The sequence below is a fragment of the Sturnus vulgaris genome, chromosome 5 (assembly GCF_052056855.1).
Source record: "Sturnus vulgaris isolate bStuVul1 chromosome 5, bStuVul1.hap1, whole genome shotgun sequence".
NCBI classification, from domain to species: domain Eukaryota; kingdom Metazoa; phylum Chordata; class Aves; order Passeriformes; family Sturnidae; genus Sturnus; species Sturnus vulgaris.
In genome coordinates, this window is record NC_142247.1 from 69,063,430 (window position 1) to 69,080,125 (window position 16,696).

Consider the following 16,696-nt stretch of genomic DNA (forward strand, 5'->3'; position numbering starts at 1 on the left):
AGTAGTGACAGCAATGGGTGTGACTTTATTAAAGTTCTGTCAACTCTTGCTTAGGAACTACAACAGAAACAATGAGTTCCATCTCTCTCCCTTTATTTCAGCAGTTATATCACACTCATCACAAAGTGTTACATTTTCCCTTGATGCCACAGGATGGGATTTCTCCTTGCTACTGGAGCCCATGTGGTACAATACAGCCCTAAATCCTGCCTATGAGTTGACAGCAGACTGTTACCCTCCCAATGATAAAGTTGCTGATGTAGTTTAGACATGGGCTAAAATAAAAGTCAACTGACACTTTTTAGTCTTTTACTAAGTAAAAAAAACCCAAACCCAAATCCAAACCCAGTCCAAACCAAAACTGTTCTACTGAGCAGTATAAACCTGGAGCTATTCATTGCAACTATCTGCTGCTGAATAGATTATTTGCCTGAACCCTTTAAGAAAGCTCAAAAGCTGGCATAAATACCAAGGAAGATTCTGTTCAAGCTTTTTTGATCTGAGATACCATGAGGTGTACTTGTTATGCAATTGAAAAGAGATACCAAACAGAGTTTGCTGGACCACATTTCCATCTCACTGCTGTGAGCACTGAACTGAGCTCCTAAAGGCTCTGGCATGGCAAGGTCAGTGTTTTCCTCACACGGTGACTATTTTTCATTCACCCCTCTGTGTCTAGGAGGGAAGCACATCTGGACGGGTGCTGAGAAAATAAATAATGTTTGTGGCAAAGGAAATTAACATCTTGGAAATGGCAACATGAATTAAAACTCATTAAGGATTGGAACTCTTTACAAAGATTTAACAGTGTAAATTCTCCCTCCTGAAGCAGTTTTTCACCTTGTGCTTTTCCAGTCAATCTCCCTCCTCTGCAGATGTCCCTCAGCACTTTTCATTTCAACTGCAATACCAGCCATTTTCCCACTCTCAAGGAGTGGTGGTTTTGTGAAGCTGATAAAAATCTGCCTGAAAACCTGGTTGGTGCAGCTGAACCCATTTTGAAGTGTGAACATGGGTGTGTAGAAAGCAATTCGAGTTTAACAAGGCATGAGGCATGAGGGCATGATGGAATATCAGTCGTGATTGTGACCGAAATGAACTCGAGCGGCACGGAGGATGCAGCTCTGCTGTGGTTACTGGAGTGTGACCTACCTGGGCTGAGATCTTCAGTCTCCAGCAGGAGAGAACAGCACATTAACTCTACAGCTGTGCTGGCCAGCACACAACACTGGCCTGCATGATGCACTGGAGACGTGGCTTAGGAATCTCAGCTCCTGATTTGTCGTGAGATTGCTGTTCACAGCAAAACAAAACTACCCCACCAACCTCACTTACTCTGTTGGATTTCGTAATTAGCTTTTCTATGCTCCTACTATACCGAGTCTGTTGAATTAAAGCAAGTGTGCAGTGGGATTTTTATGGATCCCAGGAAAGATCCATTTCTTTGTTGGGTGATGCTGACAACTCAATTAAATCTTTTTTCGGGGCTCAAAACATCTGATGCGCAGATCTTGTTATTTCAGCAGTTAATTAGCTCCTTTCCCACTTGTGTCTTCCATCATCCCTTCCATGTGCTGCTCACACAATGAAATCAGTGAAAATCAGAAATACTTATTTTGCCTCAGTGTTGGGTCTAGAAAGATAATGGCAACACAACTCCATCAGTAAACATTCCTTACTGAGCTGCAGGAACCAACTTTGGACCTGTGCACTAATCTTCCCCAAGGTAAAAGCCATGAGGCTCTCCATGCATGAAGGGACTGCTGCATTCCAGCCCCCAAAATTTGGGGATCACAAAGCATAAATGTAAGTGCATAAGTTTTCCTATTTGCTGTCAAGAGTGGCTTTTCAACAAGTCCTTATTGTTCAGAAGCAGTACAGTACATGCTTTCCAGCAGTGCCATGATATATAGGAATACCTGCACTTCCTTTGCTGACATTTATAGGTGTTTTATAGCAACTGGGCCACCCACAAAACAAAAAACCCCCATGCACAAATTGTTGCACAAAATTCTGTGGATCCTATTGCCCACTAGAAACCAGTAGATCAAAAAGTAAAGAAAAAAAAATCTAAATCTTTACCCATATCTACATGCAAAGTGGGTGCTATTACCTTTTTCTATGCCTTTTGAAAATGTAATAAAATGCATAAACTGTGTACTTTCTATGTATTTGATTTTTCCTATAGATGTGATGTTTTTCACAGCTCCACAATTAAAATTACTTTACTCCCTGTGCCATTAAATGACTGTGGCAGGTACAACAGCAAAATCCTGCAAGGAGAGATGGGACTATCCCTATTTCTTTTTCCACTCAGCAACCCCTGGCACTGATATTTTGAGAAGGTTCATGCTCTGAGAATAAATTCAGGTCCACATACCATGGAGTTAATATGCAGTCTGTGTCATCAATATGCATTTATCTTTCTTTTCAATAGTTTTTCAGAAAGCCTTTCCCTAAAAGGTACTTTTGCACTCAAAGGGGATCACTGGCTATTGAAATCTGTGCAGCATTTCATTTCCACGTTCAGGCTGGCCACTTGACCACTCTTGATGGTGATGCTTAACACCTCTGCCCTGGTTTTTGGGTTGTGGTAGAGGCACAAGATTTAAAAACTCTTTTCACAAACTTTTGTGCAGGCAAAGCTCTCAGGTCCAAGCTAACCTCTTTGTTTCTCAGTTACAGACCTATGTTTTGCATATAGTTACAGAAAACACAGGAATGGAGGAGATAGTGCTACAACGAGGGCCAGTTCCCATCACCTTTCATGTCTTCAAGCAGTCATTTACAGTCCTGTCCTTTTTTTAATTTTTTTTTTTTTTGGCCTTGTGCTACAAAGCAGAAATGGGGTCAGGGGAGCAACTTTGATTTTGTGAGAGCAGAAAACTGAGGGTGTTTTCTCAGGGTGCAAAGGAACCTTTCCAGCTGACAAACAGGGTGATAACACCAGTTAATATGTTGGCACCGAGACCTTTCTGACACTGGAAATAAAAGGTGATAATTTCAGTCACTGTGAAAAGTTCATGTGGATACCTTCATCACGTGGGACATATTACAGCATAACCTCTCGCTGCAGACAGTGGCTCTGCCTACCTTGGCTGTGACATAAAGCTCCCAATTAGCACTTAAGGAAAGAGACTTTGCAGGCTGCACACTCACCTCGGCTCAGCCCATCTGGTCCCCGAAGGATTCGGCATTCTTCTATCTGGCCAAACGGAGAAAACATCACCCTGATATCATTCTCATTACACTTCTTCGAAACCATTCCTATGAACAATTTTCTGTCTTCCACAGCTAGAAGATAAAAATAATGAATGAGCAAAGGCCATTTCATCTTTTTGCTGTGATCAATGCTTCATTACCACATCAAACCAAGCTCCAGTCATGTGAGTCTGGCTCTGTAACTGAAGACAAGTCCTAAGGCAAACACTTTATACTTACAACCTCCCTTCCCCCTTCCTCCCCCACCCCAAATATCTCGTTTTTCTCTCTCTTTTTTCTAGTGGTGCTTGCTGTTTATAGAACATATTAATTGGCTGTCTTAGTCACTCTGCATACACCTCCCCTTCATGGCTTCTAAAAGGAAAGCATCCTCTGTTAGAGACACTTTTAAAGATATCTTTGCATAGATTCTAATTCAGATAAATTCCCTCATCCCCTTCACGTGTGAAAGAAATCATGATGGGGTGAGGGTGAAGAAGGGATTGTGCACGTAATGATACAAGCTAATGAAAAATATTCCTGAGAAATGTTTTGAGAGCAGCTCCTATCTGAGCTTTCAATTTGAGCCAACTTAATGCATGGCACTGGAAAGGCAGATGTGCAATGACTACTCTGGAAAAAGAATGCATTACATTTTTCTGCTTTTTTTTTTCACTGCCACAGCCCTTTCCCCTTCAGGAGGACACAAGACATATTTCAGGACATCACTTGAACACCCTTTGATGGGTAATGATGCTGAGTTTCCAAAAAAACCACCATGAAAAATGTGTTTTACCTGAATTATTGGTAGAATACTTCCCACCTGCACTGTCACCGACACCAGCACAAGCTGGACTGCTGCAGCAGGATGCACACAGTCCTATTAATCAAACTCAAATTTACAGGTCTAAAGCTGGGGACTCTTGTCAAAAATGAAAGAGGTCATCAAAACTTAATTCACTCTAGAAAAACTTAAAAATGTTAACGCACCCACCCATCTATATTAAACCCCAAATCTAAGTGCTTATTATACAGTACATACACCAGTGCTTTCTTCTCTGGAAATGGCATGTAAATCCAATTCCCTGTTAATGAGCAGACTGTCAGGGTTTGTGGGGAAGCAAAGAGAGAAGGAAAGCTTTACTCCAGAGAGCCTGCACTGCACTTACTTATTTCTATTATTGTGCAAATTATTTTTGTAATGAAGTATTTTCATTTCTGGGCTTACAAAAAAAAAATAATGAATCCTCCCTTGCTCTCTAACTCTGTCTCCTGTATTAGCACGAGTTTGTCATATGGAAAAAATTGCAGCTGAGGAAGAAGGAGCTGCGTCCATTTTTTTCTAGGATTTTATTTGTATTATACTTCAACACTTTCAGCGCATTTAATAATTTCAAGAATAACAAGAAGAGGTTCATGTTTATTGATCACGAGAAGCGTTTGAAGTAATTTTCTCTGTAAATCGCTGACTTTAAAAAGTATTTGTAGCTTTTATACAAGCAAGCACCAAACCCATGCATTTTTCAGAACCCAAAACAGAAACCAGCCCCTGTGATCCCAGTTCTCACTCTAAAAACTTGCAAGAAAATTGGTGTGAATTTAACACCCAGGAGAAGATGTATTCTTCAGCAGAGATTCCTCAAGACTGAACATTTTCATTCACACTTTATATTGAGGTTCCACACGCAGGTGAACCCTCCAGAAAGGGTTAAGAAATGATGAATGCATGGGATGAGCCAGCTGTATACAGATCAGCAGCTGAATATGCGTGATTGCAAATAAGACCTGCGAGTTGGGATATTTATGTATACATAAATATATATATATATATATATATATATATATATATATATATATATATATATATATATATATGTGTGTGTGTGTGTCTTATTATGAAACTTTACATCTGATTCATAATATATAGCTGACCTTGATGCTGCTAATTATTATGTTTAGGGTGGGAAAGCCGAATTGCCTTGCTCACAGCTACAAGAGGAGAGCAGGCAGCCACTTCTGCTGGTGGAAGCACACTTGTAACCTGGCTGCAGACAATTCCTACATTGCCTTGAGCAATCTTTCTCAGGAAGTTCCCTGGCCAGTCTGTCCCCTTGACAACATCCACAGACTATGGCCATAGTGCAGGAAAGGTTTTGAGACAAGGCACCCAGCTGGGCTGCCAGGCCTGGATTTCTCCACACCACAGACTGAGCTGAGGCTGGGTGAAGCCTTGGTGCCAAGCACATTTCCAAGCATTGCCTTCTGCTCTGTGCTATGAACCTCTTGTTCTGTGTCTCTGTGTCAGCTAGTACCAGCCAGTTTAAATTTAGGGTTGAAATATATTGTGCAGGTTTACCCTAAGGGTGACTAGGTTCCAACCCTCTTTTAAAAGAAGCTGCTGGCTAAGTTGGACAAATGGCTGCCACTGCATCCCAAAGGGGGTCCCTTGGGTGCTGCTTTGGTGCCAGAACAAAGCCTCAAACCAAAGAGGTTCACATGGAGACTCAAAAGAAATGAGATGGGAACAGAAGGCTTTGTTTTAATTTTCCAAAGAGTAGCAGGCGACAAACTCCCCACCGGCCTCCTTTGGTTTTGCTAGTAAACCTATAAATATGCCATTTAACTAACATGATTTGCAGGTTTGCAGCTTGAGGGTGATTTTATAGTAAATTAAACATCCAGCTCCTGTGTACTGTACATCTTCAAAATGCAGATTTCATGAAGAATGCTCAGAGTACAGTAAACATATTGATGTGATGACGTGCTCTGCATTCAATGCCATTAGTCAGTGCTGATCAGTGTTGAAGCTTAAGAAAATTGTTATTCTTTCTCTGGCTAGGGGCCCAGCATAAAAAACATTTAAAGTGACAATTGTCAAGATCAAAATGACATGTTTTCATTCCATCTGATAGAACATCTGATATTAGGCTGAAAGAGTTTTTAACAATATATTCCCCCACACAGAAAGGAATACTTTTCCACCTCAATAAGACTGACTTTCAGGATTTATTTCTGCATTTTTGGTCATCCATTTCTTTCTTTCTACAATGAGTTCTTACCAGCCACACAGGCAAGATTTGAAAATCAGACAACAAAGTGCAAGAAGTGTAGGTCAAATGTATTTAGAGGTTATCAAGCTTCATTCTGGATCTGCCAAGCCTGTGGATTTTCCTGTGTGTGTTGGATTTCTCCCATGGACAGTAAAATGAGGAACCCAGCATTAAACACATATGACCCAGCAAAACACTGAGGCTGGGACAGGTGCTGTTGCTTAGGGAAAGCATGGCAGCCTAAACCCATCTGGCCTAACTTCAGTGACCTACAGGTTTAGTCTCAGCTCAACTGGCTGCTGGCAATGCCAAGAGATCAGCTCCTTCAAAGAGTGACAGGTCTGACCTCTGCCAGCAAGGTGGGATAGCCTTTGTCATGGCAGTCTCTCCCCTGCTACTGGCAGTAGATTACAGAGTTTCTTACACTGACTGAGTAGATTGACAGGTGCTGTTACCCTCCAGCCAACTCCCAGATCTTGGGCATCATGATAGCACCTAGATGTCCTGAGCTCCAGCTGCAGGGACATCAGGAATAAATGAGTTCTGAGGGACTGGACAAAGCTTAGGAGCTGCAAGTGCTTTGGGCAATGAGATCAGGCAAAGAAAAAGGTTGGGGGAAGGATGACAGTGCAAGGGTCAGCACTTCTGTGCACATATCTCAAAAGCATTTCACTGCTGCTTGGTAACTCTTTCTCCCCCACCCGTGGGGTAGGTTTCAACAATTCAAAATCCAGAAAAATCAGAACTTTTTTAGCGTGTGTTTGACATCATTATTCCTGAACCTCGCTCATGAGCTTAGTTGAACTTTCTGACTATTTTACACAACTCTAGGAGAATGAAGTAGATACAACTGTGTGGAAGCAGCAGGTAGGATGGGGTGGCTGAGTGCCCCTCCTTGATGGAGCAGAAGCAGCCAGAAGGTCACAGTAAACAAGGCCTGAAGTTCCATTTATAGGAAGGAAAGTGTGAAACTGCACAGTTTCTTGATTAACACATTATGGGGTTCACCTTTAATCCATCCCAACACATTACAAACACAGGTTGGCTGTGCTGCCAGGGCAGTTCAGGTGACACATCCAGTGCTAAGCCTGCTGGATTTGGGGTGGGGTTTGCCAGAATACAGGAACACTGCATGAAGAGGTGCAGATACTTGTTTTAAAATGAGGTGAGTTGCTCTGTAACCCTGTCAAGGCTGGCACTGCCATCACTATCACACATGCCTGGGCCTCATGTTTGAACCCAGAGCTCTGCCTTAGCCATCAAAAGCTATCTGAGATGAAGTCTGTCTCTGCTGGGGGGGAACTTTCAAACTGAGCCTCCTGTCATCTGACAGCACTACATCCAGTGTGCAGAATAACATCCTGAAGGGTCTAATTTTTTAGCTTTACTCAATTTGCTTCAGTAATGAGCATTTCTTGCAGGCTATGTTAGATTGTTTGTGCTAACCCAGGAGGATAAAGGAGTAGAGATTGTTTTCTGAATTCTACAAAAGAATTAAACCCTGTAATAATCGCGGGAAACCTCTCTGAAGATTCAACATAACTTTTCTTTTCACTCTTCTAAACCCCCAAAATTCTGAAAGATCAAAATTATAACCCTTTATTGTACATTTCTGAGAAGTCTAGTCAGATAGAGTGAGTTTTCTCCCCAGAAGATGCCTTCTCTTCTGAGAAAATAGATAAACAGTTAATTATGTATAAATGGTGTGGAGGTTTTTTGTCTTTTTTCTTGGTTTGGTTTTAGTTTTTTACTCCCATATAGAAAAGAAGGGATGAAATTAGACTTTTTATCCCTAGCTGTAAGCCTGTGAAAACCCCTTGCATACAATCTGTCAAAGTCACACCTGAATCCGGAGCTGCCTGCATTAATTATCAACTTTTCTATGTGTTAGTGCTAACATATGGCATCTAATTACTACCTCCAAATCGGCAAAGTTATGCCACTTAGAATTTAAAAAATAATTTTTAAATTTTCCATTAGTAAAATCAATAAAAATAAATTATAAGATTACTCAGCTACCCTCCTCCCTACTTTACTTTTTTTTTTAAATAGAGAATTTTGTTATTTTCCCTGAAGCAGTGATGCTTTGATCCATTTAAGAGCACAGTCTGCAGGATATGTGCCTGAAAATATTGACTGTGTTCAAATCCAGATCCAAGACATTTAAGCATTTGCAAATTGCAGGATGTTAATGACCACAGACAACTTAGAGTCAAGCAGGTGTTTGCAAGTGTTTCAGCATTAGACTGGAGGAACCCTCTTTGTTTGAAAAAGGGAAAATGTCCTTAAGAGGATAAATACTATGAGTGATGGATCTAGCAATGGTGGAGCCTTCAAAGTTGAAAGGCCTCGTGCTTTTTTGGTGGAAAATCCTTAACCAAAACTTTCTAGACAGGTTAAAACAACCTTCATAAAGGTGATCAGACCAGGACACTACAAAATTAATCATCTGCAAATCTTCTAGAGATGTTATGTTTTTCAACAGTAAGAAGCTTCTCAGAATCACCCTGGATAGACAAATTAATTAAAACTGAGGGCAAGTCTTGCTAAAGGTGCTAAAAGCTTGGTGGAAGAGATCAAGATTTGCTTCATCTGCATGAGCAGAGAAATGACTTAGACACATTTTAGGCAGGGAAGGAAGCACTGGCACAGGTTGCCCAGAGGAGCTGTGGATGCCCCAGCCCTGGAAGTGTTCATGGCCAGGTTGGATGGGGCTCTGAGCAACCTGCTCCAGGTGTGCTGGAGGTGTCCATTCCATACCCATCTCCCAGTTTCCATGAGGTGAACTTGGCCTCTGGTGTCAAGGGACAGATTCCTCAGGTGATGCAGATATCTAAGGGCAGGAACAGTGATGGAAAAGGAGGAGCATTTCATCCTGGCAGTCTCTGCTTGGATGCTCATTCAAAGCTTTTTTACAAGGTACAGAATATAGGGAGGGGCATTTAATCACACAGCAAATACTGTTCTTTGAAAACCTCTGTAAGTTGAATGAGAGGACCAAGTATCCTTCCTCCCTATGGAACTTGAACAGGTCTATCAATCCTTCACAAACGTGTATAAGCTTAGAAGAATTGTAGAGTGTTCAACTTGTCCTACACATCTTTCCACAGGAAATTTTTGACCAAGAAAATTTCTTTAACCTCTTTGCAAACTGAGAAACACCACTTTACACATAAAATCCACTGAGATCCTCCCATGACTCAGAAATCAAAGAGATTCGAGTATTCCTCAAAAGCTCAACCACCACGGATCATGAAAACCAAGATGCCTTGGTATGTCTTTTTTCTTTTCCCCTTTGAACTTACCAAGCTGGTTGAAGAGGTACACTTTACAATTTGCTGTTGGCATGGATAACATACCTCCTCAGATGGACAGCCTGGAGCATATGGGAAACATGTGCCAAACAAACCTCCACATCCCCCACGCTGCTGTTTTTTCTCTTTTTTGATCTCGAAGCTGCTTGCAAACTGCCACCCACTCCATGAACCCCATGCCTACACCCTGCTTTTCTGAAGGGCTGTACCATTATTACCATCACTGTTTGCCTTCTGTTTCTCCAGTCAATTAAAAAAAATAAATAAAAAAATCACCACCCCTTGAATATGTCTATCAAAAGTTCCCACACCCTTCAGGAGTCTAAATTTAAAAAGGTGTTTAATTTGACAATTGGAACCCCTGAACTGAAAATTTGTTTTTCCCCAAAAATACAAAGAAAGGCAAGGGAAAAAAAAAAGTGAAAAAATCCAATCTCTTGTGATTTTTATATTTGGAATAGATGCCAGAAAATAAGAGAGTATTCCCACAGTGCAAACAGGAGTTTCATGCAGATAACCCCAGACTAACAGCAGCAGCCAGGAGCCAACCTAACCTGCTTTCCAAGCAGGCACTACTTGCAGAGAGAGACAGAATTTGCACAATTCCCCACAGTGTTTTTCCAATATGTTCAATCTCCTTTAGAAAGAAACTCTCCAGGCAATGAACAAGTAACTCACTGGGAGTCAATTTTGGCCCATTGCCTCTTATTTTTCTAATTTGCCAAGGAAATTGAGGTGAAATTTGTCTTTGAAAGAAGAGCCCATAGAGGCCATACTTAGTTCAGAGGGTTCAGGCCAGCGTTCCTGAGGGATAATTGTGCCCACTGCTAGCACTAAATACTAGGGACTGGAGTTTGGATTCTAACAGCAATGTTCTCCTTGACTGCAGTGGGGCCTGAAAAGTTCAGTCCTTCTGCCCATCCAGGGGCCTTGGCCTCTACTCTGAGCACTCAAAGACAGCAAGAAATCACTGCTAAAAATCTTTGGGAGAATGTTCTTCACCCAGAGGGTGGCTGGGCACTGGAACAGGCTCCCTAGAGCAGTGGTCACAGCACCAGACCGACAGAGATCAAGGAGCATTTTGACAATGCTCTCAAGCACACGGTGGGATTTTTGGGATTGTCCTGTGCAGGGCCAGGAATTAGACTTTGAGAATCCTCATGGATGGATAGCCATCCTTTCCAACTCAGAATATTCAATGATTCTATAATTCCAACCTGAGAGAGAACAGCCCCTACCATATAAATGGGTGAAGGCTCATATTTCCTGTTCTAATGGCCACTTTTGTTTGGAAAGTTGTCATAATGGAAAACCTAGCATAATGTGAAGTTTTAATTTCCTTCCAAACTTCATAATCCTTGGAGAAGCCTGAAAAAGGGATGCACTACAATTAGCAAAAAAAGAAGCCTTAAAAAAGCCTTGCGGAGAGATTTAGAGCCCAATCATAATTTACATTTGCAGGTATGTAGATCTCTAAGTGCACGGCTTCTGCCCTGATTACTAATTAATGAGGTGCAAAGATGCCTGTTGGAGGAACCAGCTCTGATTATGTGGGCCTTAAGGGAAAATGAAGCTCTTGCAATCTAAGAAGGCAGATGATATCTTTAACATATATTTTAGAAAATTACAGGAACAAATCAAGGGGCAAAATATACACGTATATATTTTTAAAGAATCACACGCCGCCAAGTTGCACTACCATTCGATTATCTTATTTCCCTGAATGTATAAACCTGGCATGTTTAATAGATTTAGCTTGCCATCTATTTTGCATGTCATATACATCCACTTAGGCTGTACCCTAGTATTCCAAATGGATATTACTGTCTTTATAGCACTCATTTTTCAATCGTTTTGAGGAATAAGTATACAGAGAGCTCCAAAGTGGGCTTCCCAGCTCATAATGAAGCATATGATTAAAACCTAAATTTGGCTCAGATTCAGAATGGCATCATTCTGTAAAAAGGTAGTTTTGGCAAATGCTTAAAGCCAATCATGTACTTACATAGTTAACACAGGTATGCCTTTTTGTTTTTTTTATTTTTAATTTTCAGCATTAACATTTTATCTCCATCTTTTCAATCTCAGGTACTCCCACATTACCTCACTGTTAAGAGAACCTAAGGGAAGGATTTATGTAAAGTGTGTCATGGCATACAGCAGATACAAGGAAGACCCTTTTTGAGGACATTTCCTTCCTTCTTTAAAGCAGACCATAAAAGAGAGTTCAGAGCAGCTCAACACCTTCCCAACATGTCAGTTATAGGGAAACTGCCTATTATTTTCACCACAAAATGAGTAAAGCAAAATCTCTCGCAGTGTTGTGCTTAGATTAGTTTAGAGAAAGATACAATCAAGCAAAAGTAAATTGAACACCTACCATTTGACTTTTCACTATCTGCAGGTTTCATCTGAATAGGATGATGCATCTAAAAACAAAAATGAAAGAGAGTAAGGCAGGTTGGATAGTCATAAAAAACCATGGGTGATGTTTTTAATGAAGGGCTAAAAAGAGACACGATTTAATATTAACCATGTTGAAATTATGTAAGTTCAAAATAACACTGTAATATAGTCTTATAAGAAAAGAAAATGGTAAAGGAGTATTTTATAATGAGAAAATAAAAAAAAATATCATTGGGCCCATAGGACTCATATAAATCTTTAATTTGCTGTATCTAGTTTCAGAAGACCTCTAAAGTTACAGCCCTCATTAGTTTATGGCATGCTTGGTTTCTGTTTTACCACCTCTTTTTTTCCTTGAGCTCAACCACTGCCAAAACCAAGATGTAATTTTCAAGTAATTTAAGTAAGCATTTCAAACGTACTCAGAGGAGCTGAGTTTGACAAACGAACTTTGCTTGTAATTAAAAAACTGTGCTGATTCTTTCAGGACTGAAGAAGAAGAGATCTTGATTCCTAAAATAGCTTCCTATAATTGTTTAGTATCTCATCTTTTCATTTTAGAATACATTACACATGCATCCATAAAGCTTCCACCACAACATGTAACAATTCTGGCATCCATAAAAACGCCAAATCCTTTTTCCTTTTCAATCTCTTCCTCCATTCACGTCCCTCTTGCTGCAAAGGAAAGCAACCCCTGTGTGCAGTGTTCTGTGCTGAGCATCCCACCTTGGCACACCCATGGCATGCCAGTCTGGTGTGTCCTCAGCTTTCTCTACTAAATGATACTTCTCCCACACTGAATTGTTGATAGCTCTAATAAAATTTCTACAAATAGCATTTTTGTTCTTTCAGGAATAACAACCCCACAGCAGCTGAGCTCTCTCAGGATCAGAGTTTTCCACAGGACATTGGTGATAGCCAGCCCTGTGGCCACTGTGGTATGTTCAGGGAAATTTTATTACAGCTTCTCAAAAGCCTCCAGAACTGACCTCACATTGAGATTCAGTGTGGGAGATGTTTAAGCTTGAAACCTCCCCCCAATTTTGTTTTCTTTCTTGGGGTCTGCATAGTTACTGGGATTTGACTGCACAAACGTTCCAGCAGTAGAAGGGCCTCTGCCTTTTCTCTCCTCAGCAATTCCTTACCAATTCACATGAACAGGTGAAAAAATGGATGCTCCTTCTACTTTTGTATCATTTTTCAGTGCAGCACAGCTGCATATTGCCTGAAAATGTCAGAGGCAATTCCATTTTTTTAATGAAAGATTGTTATGACAAACTCTTGGAAACAAAAACAGCTGAGCAGGAGAGAACATCCATGCCCTCAGATCAAATATGCTTTCGAAGCTGCACAGAACCCACATCTGCACTGCTTTTGGTGAAGTAACTTAACCACCAGGGAAAAAGTTGCTGGATTCTTTAGAAAATAGAAAATTTTGCTGTGAATGTTTCTGTAGATTTACTCCAAGTCCAGAACACTCCCTGGCCTTGCAAATCAATGTATTCCCTGTGCTGCTTGCACAACTTCCCACTGTGTCCTAGGAAAGGCAAAGCCACAAGGTAGATGTAGCTGTTGGGATGCATTCATTTTCTTTAGTTCTAACAGTTCTGCTCTCTTTGAATCATTTGTTTCCTAAATGGACTTTTAATAGCCCAACACTTGTCTGTCACCACTCTTATTAGATCAGTTTTATAGAAAAAAGGGAACTTCTATCGTTCTCTGTCTTCTTTAGTGCTTAAGATTTTTCCTGTCATCGACAATACACTGGGCACTGCAGGAGACTTAAAATTCATGGGAATGTGAGGCAGCATGTCCACTTAGCAAGCAAAAACAGAAAGAAGAAAAAAGGTGTTGCTTGCTCCACAAGGTCATTGCAGGTTACTGATGTCTCTGAGCAGCAATGGAGTGGTGAGAAAATAGAGGAAAGAAAGGCAAGTATTAAAAATTCAGGAATATGCAGAATATAAGAAAAACCCAGGCCAATTTCAGGCATTTTGTAGACAGAGAATCAATCTACTGCTCTTTACAGATGCATCTATGTGCCCCTAAGAGGAGATATTTTGAATAAAGGCTATTCTAACAATGTTAAAAACCTCTCACTTTTCAAGCTGCCCGAACCAGAGAAGCCAACTTTAGACCAAATTCACGTGAAGAAGTTATTTTTGCAGCCCATGGTTGCAACACAAAGATCAGTGTTACCTGACAAAGACTGCATATCCAAAGTCATCCTCTTCAGCCACACATCATTACCCCAGGTTCATTAACTCAGTAATCTGGTACATTCACAAAGCAAGAGGCAAGATTTAACATGATGCTTCAAATGTGTTTTGACTTGATTTCAAAAGTTCCTGCTAAAATGGTCCAAATTCGCTTCACACCGTCAAGCTGAATTTGGGAGTGATGCTATTGTACTTAAAATTGTATCGGTGCAAAACTAATAAAAGATCCAGCTCAGGTCTGGAGAGCTTAAACTGTAGAACACCCCCAGAAAAATGGATATGATACACAAACCTGGCTTCAGAGAAGAGGAAAGTGGAAAAATACCTTACTGACAGTTTCCTAACATGAGAGGGCTCATGTTGAAGCTTGTTTAACCCTGACCATCACCAATTGATACGTTAACAACCTTTAACACTAGATTCAATAAAACATGCCATTTATAACCTGAAATGGGTTTTACAGAGTCACTGGTTCGCATCTCATTATTAAACTCATTGCTGACCTCTAGAGACAACTGCCGTGACAATACATATTATAAGCTCTCTACCCATAAAATATTTAAAGGTAGGTGTAAAAAAGAAAAGAAAAGAAAAGAATGACTCCCAAAGAAATGTGCAGTGAATAAGAAAATTAAAGGGGCAGAGACAAAAGCTAAATAGGTACTATCTTTTCACTCTACAATGAGCAAAAGAGAAAATAATCTGTACATTTTGTATCTTTCTTGTATAACTGCAGGCTATAAAATAATAAAATAACTGTGCTTTCCCAGGCCCTCCAAAAGATTATAGATGATATAAAACTGTTTCAAATTAGATGCCATTCACTAGAATCATGTCATCTACCGAAATGAAGGATTTCTCATCTTATCAGAAAGCTGTTATTGTAGCCATACATCACTTATGGATCTCAAGGTAAGTGATTTCTCAGTATGTCATGTTGTCACACAGAACAACAGGAAACATTTTCTTCTTTTCTTGGAGAAAGCTTTGCTTATGAAAATACAGTATTTATGAATGCACACTTACAATTAATAAGGAGGCAAGAATAAGAAAAATAACCTCAGCAAGTAATTTATTAACTTGAACATCATCCTGTGCTCAGCACATACAGTGTAAGAGAACAACACAGCTCTCAGGCAAGTTCTTTCTGAGCATGGGCAGCTTCCCCTGGCAAGCACTGTGCACGGGGATGTCAAACCCAGGCTGGAGCATGGGCTGTGAGGAGCATCCTCTCCTCATCAATATTACAGAGTTCTACTGAACACACTCGTGCAGCAAGCAGGGCACGACCTGCCTTTCCTACAGGCGCCCTCCGTCCATGGGTCTCACAACACACCATGCCATTGTTTTACAGCTGACAGCAGGAAAATGCCTGTTGCCCAAGGTTGCCAGTGCCTTGTGGCAGTGCTGGCAGCAAAGTGGGAGCTTCACTGCTGCTTGTGCTGTCACAGAGGCCACCCAAAGCCCGGAGCCAAGCACATCACTGCCTCTCCTTGGGTGCATCCCAAGCAGGGGTGCTGAGGCAGTTCATGGGAATCAAAAAGGCAAAGAAACAGTTATCAAACATGCAACCCTGAAAATCCCCCTGAAATTAATGAGAATCTGGCTGCTGGCTATGTCCAGGGCAGCAGCAGGACCATGCCATGGCCTAGAATTACAATTGAATAGTTACATCTTTTTCCCCCCCTCCTTCTCCTGAGTACATCTTGCTATATGTAAACATAATGTCATTAGAAAAAAACCCACAGCAACCCAAATGCAACCCAATGCATTACAAAGGCATGCAACCTCTTCAGCTTTAGAGCCTCAAAGTCATCTTTTCAGCAATAATAACAGTACCTATTTACATTCTTGTCAAAGCCATGTGACATCTGCATGGGAGAAAACAAGCCGGCTAAGAGTCTATTTCTGGCAAAAATATTGCAAGGAAATTAGATTAACCTGGGTGGAATTCTATCTGGGAATTTGGAGTCTGTCGTGGTGATTAAGTCATCATTTCTGTCAGATTACTCTAATCGGCTGTCAAATACGATTCCACAACCCCATCTGTAACTTGGCATCCTCGTTATTCAGTCGATGTTACCTTCTGTATACAAAACAAACCCAAACAAGGAGGTGTGTGCAGTCTAGCATTTAGCAGAGTCATTAGCTGTGATTACTATTGTGTGGTTGCACATTGCACAAGGAGATCAGCTCATGGTTTGTTTTGTTTAGTCAGGGGATGCTTCAAATCAGGTGTAATCTTAAGTCTGAGGTATCAGGGGTGAATGGGTAAGAACTGTCTCCAGGCATGGGCAAGCATGGGATTGGCACACTCCAAGTCACCACTGCATCAACAGCAACTGCTTAAATCACATTTCAGAGCTGTGAATATATTTGCTGGAAAGGCTTTTGGACACCTGCTTTCCATCAATTTTCTGAAGAGAAATGGTCATTCAGATATTCTGGGTAGACCAAAGACTTCCTGCGAGCAGCAATTTCTGTGAGTGAAGCAAGGTTTGTA

At 40.8% G+C, this 16,696-nt stretch overlaps 1 protein-coding gene across 17 annotated transcripts in view; it reads right to left on the reverse strand.

Annotated features, from left to right (window-relative positions):
• The window catches only part of CELF2 (CUGBP Elav-like family member 2), a 535,828-nt gene that overhangs the window by 58,661 nt on the left and 460,471 nt on the right, over positions 1–16,696 (reverse strand). For all 17 annotated transcript variants that reach the window (XM_088165937.1, XM_088165951.1, XM_088165948.1 and 14 more), the window contains 2 exons: positions 11,946–11,994; positions 3,160–3,294 (listed from right to left, as the gene is read on the reverse strand). In XM_088165937.1, the coding sequence (XP_088022063.1) occupies positions 3,160–3,294; positions 11,946–11,994 (184 nt within the window). The remainder of the gene's footprint in view (positions 1–3,159; positions 3,295–11,945; positions 11,995–16,696) is intronic.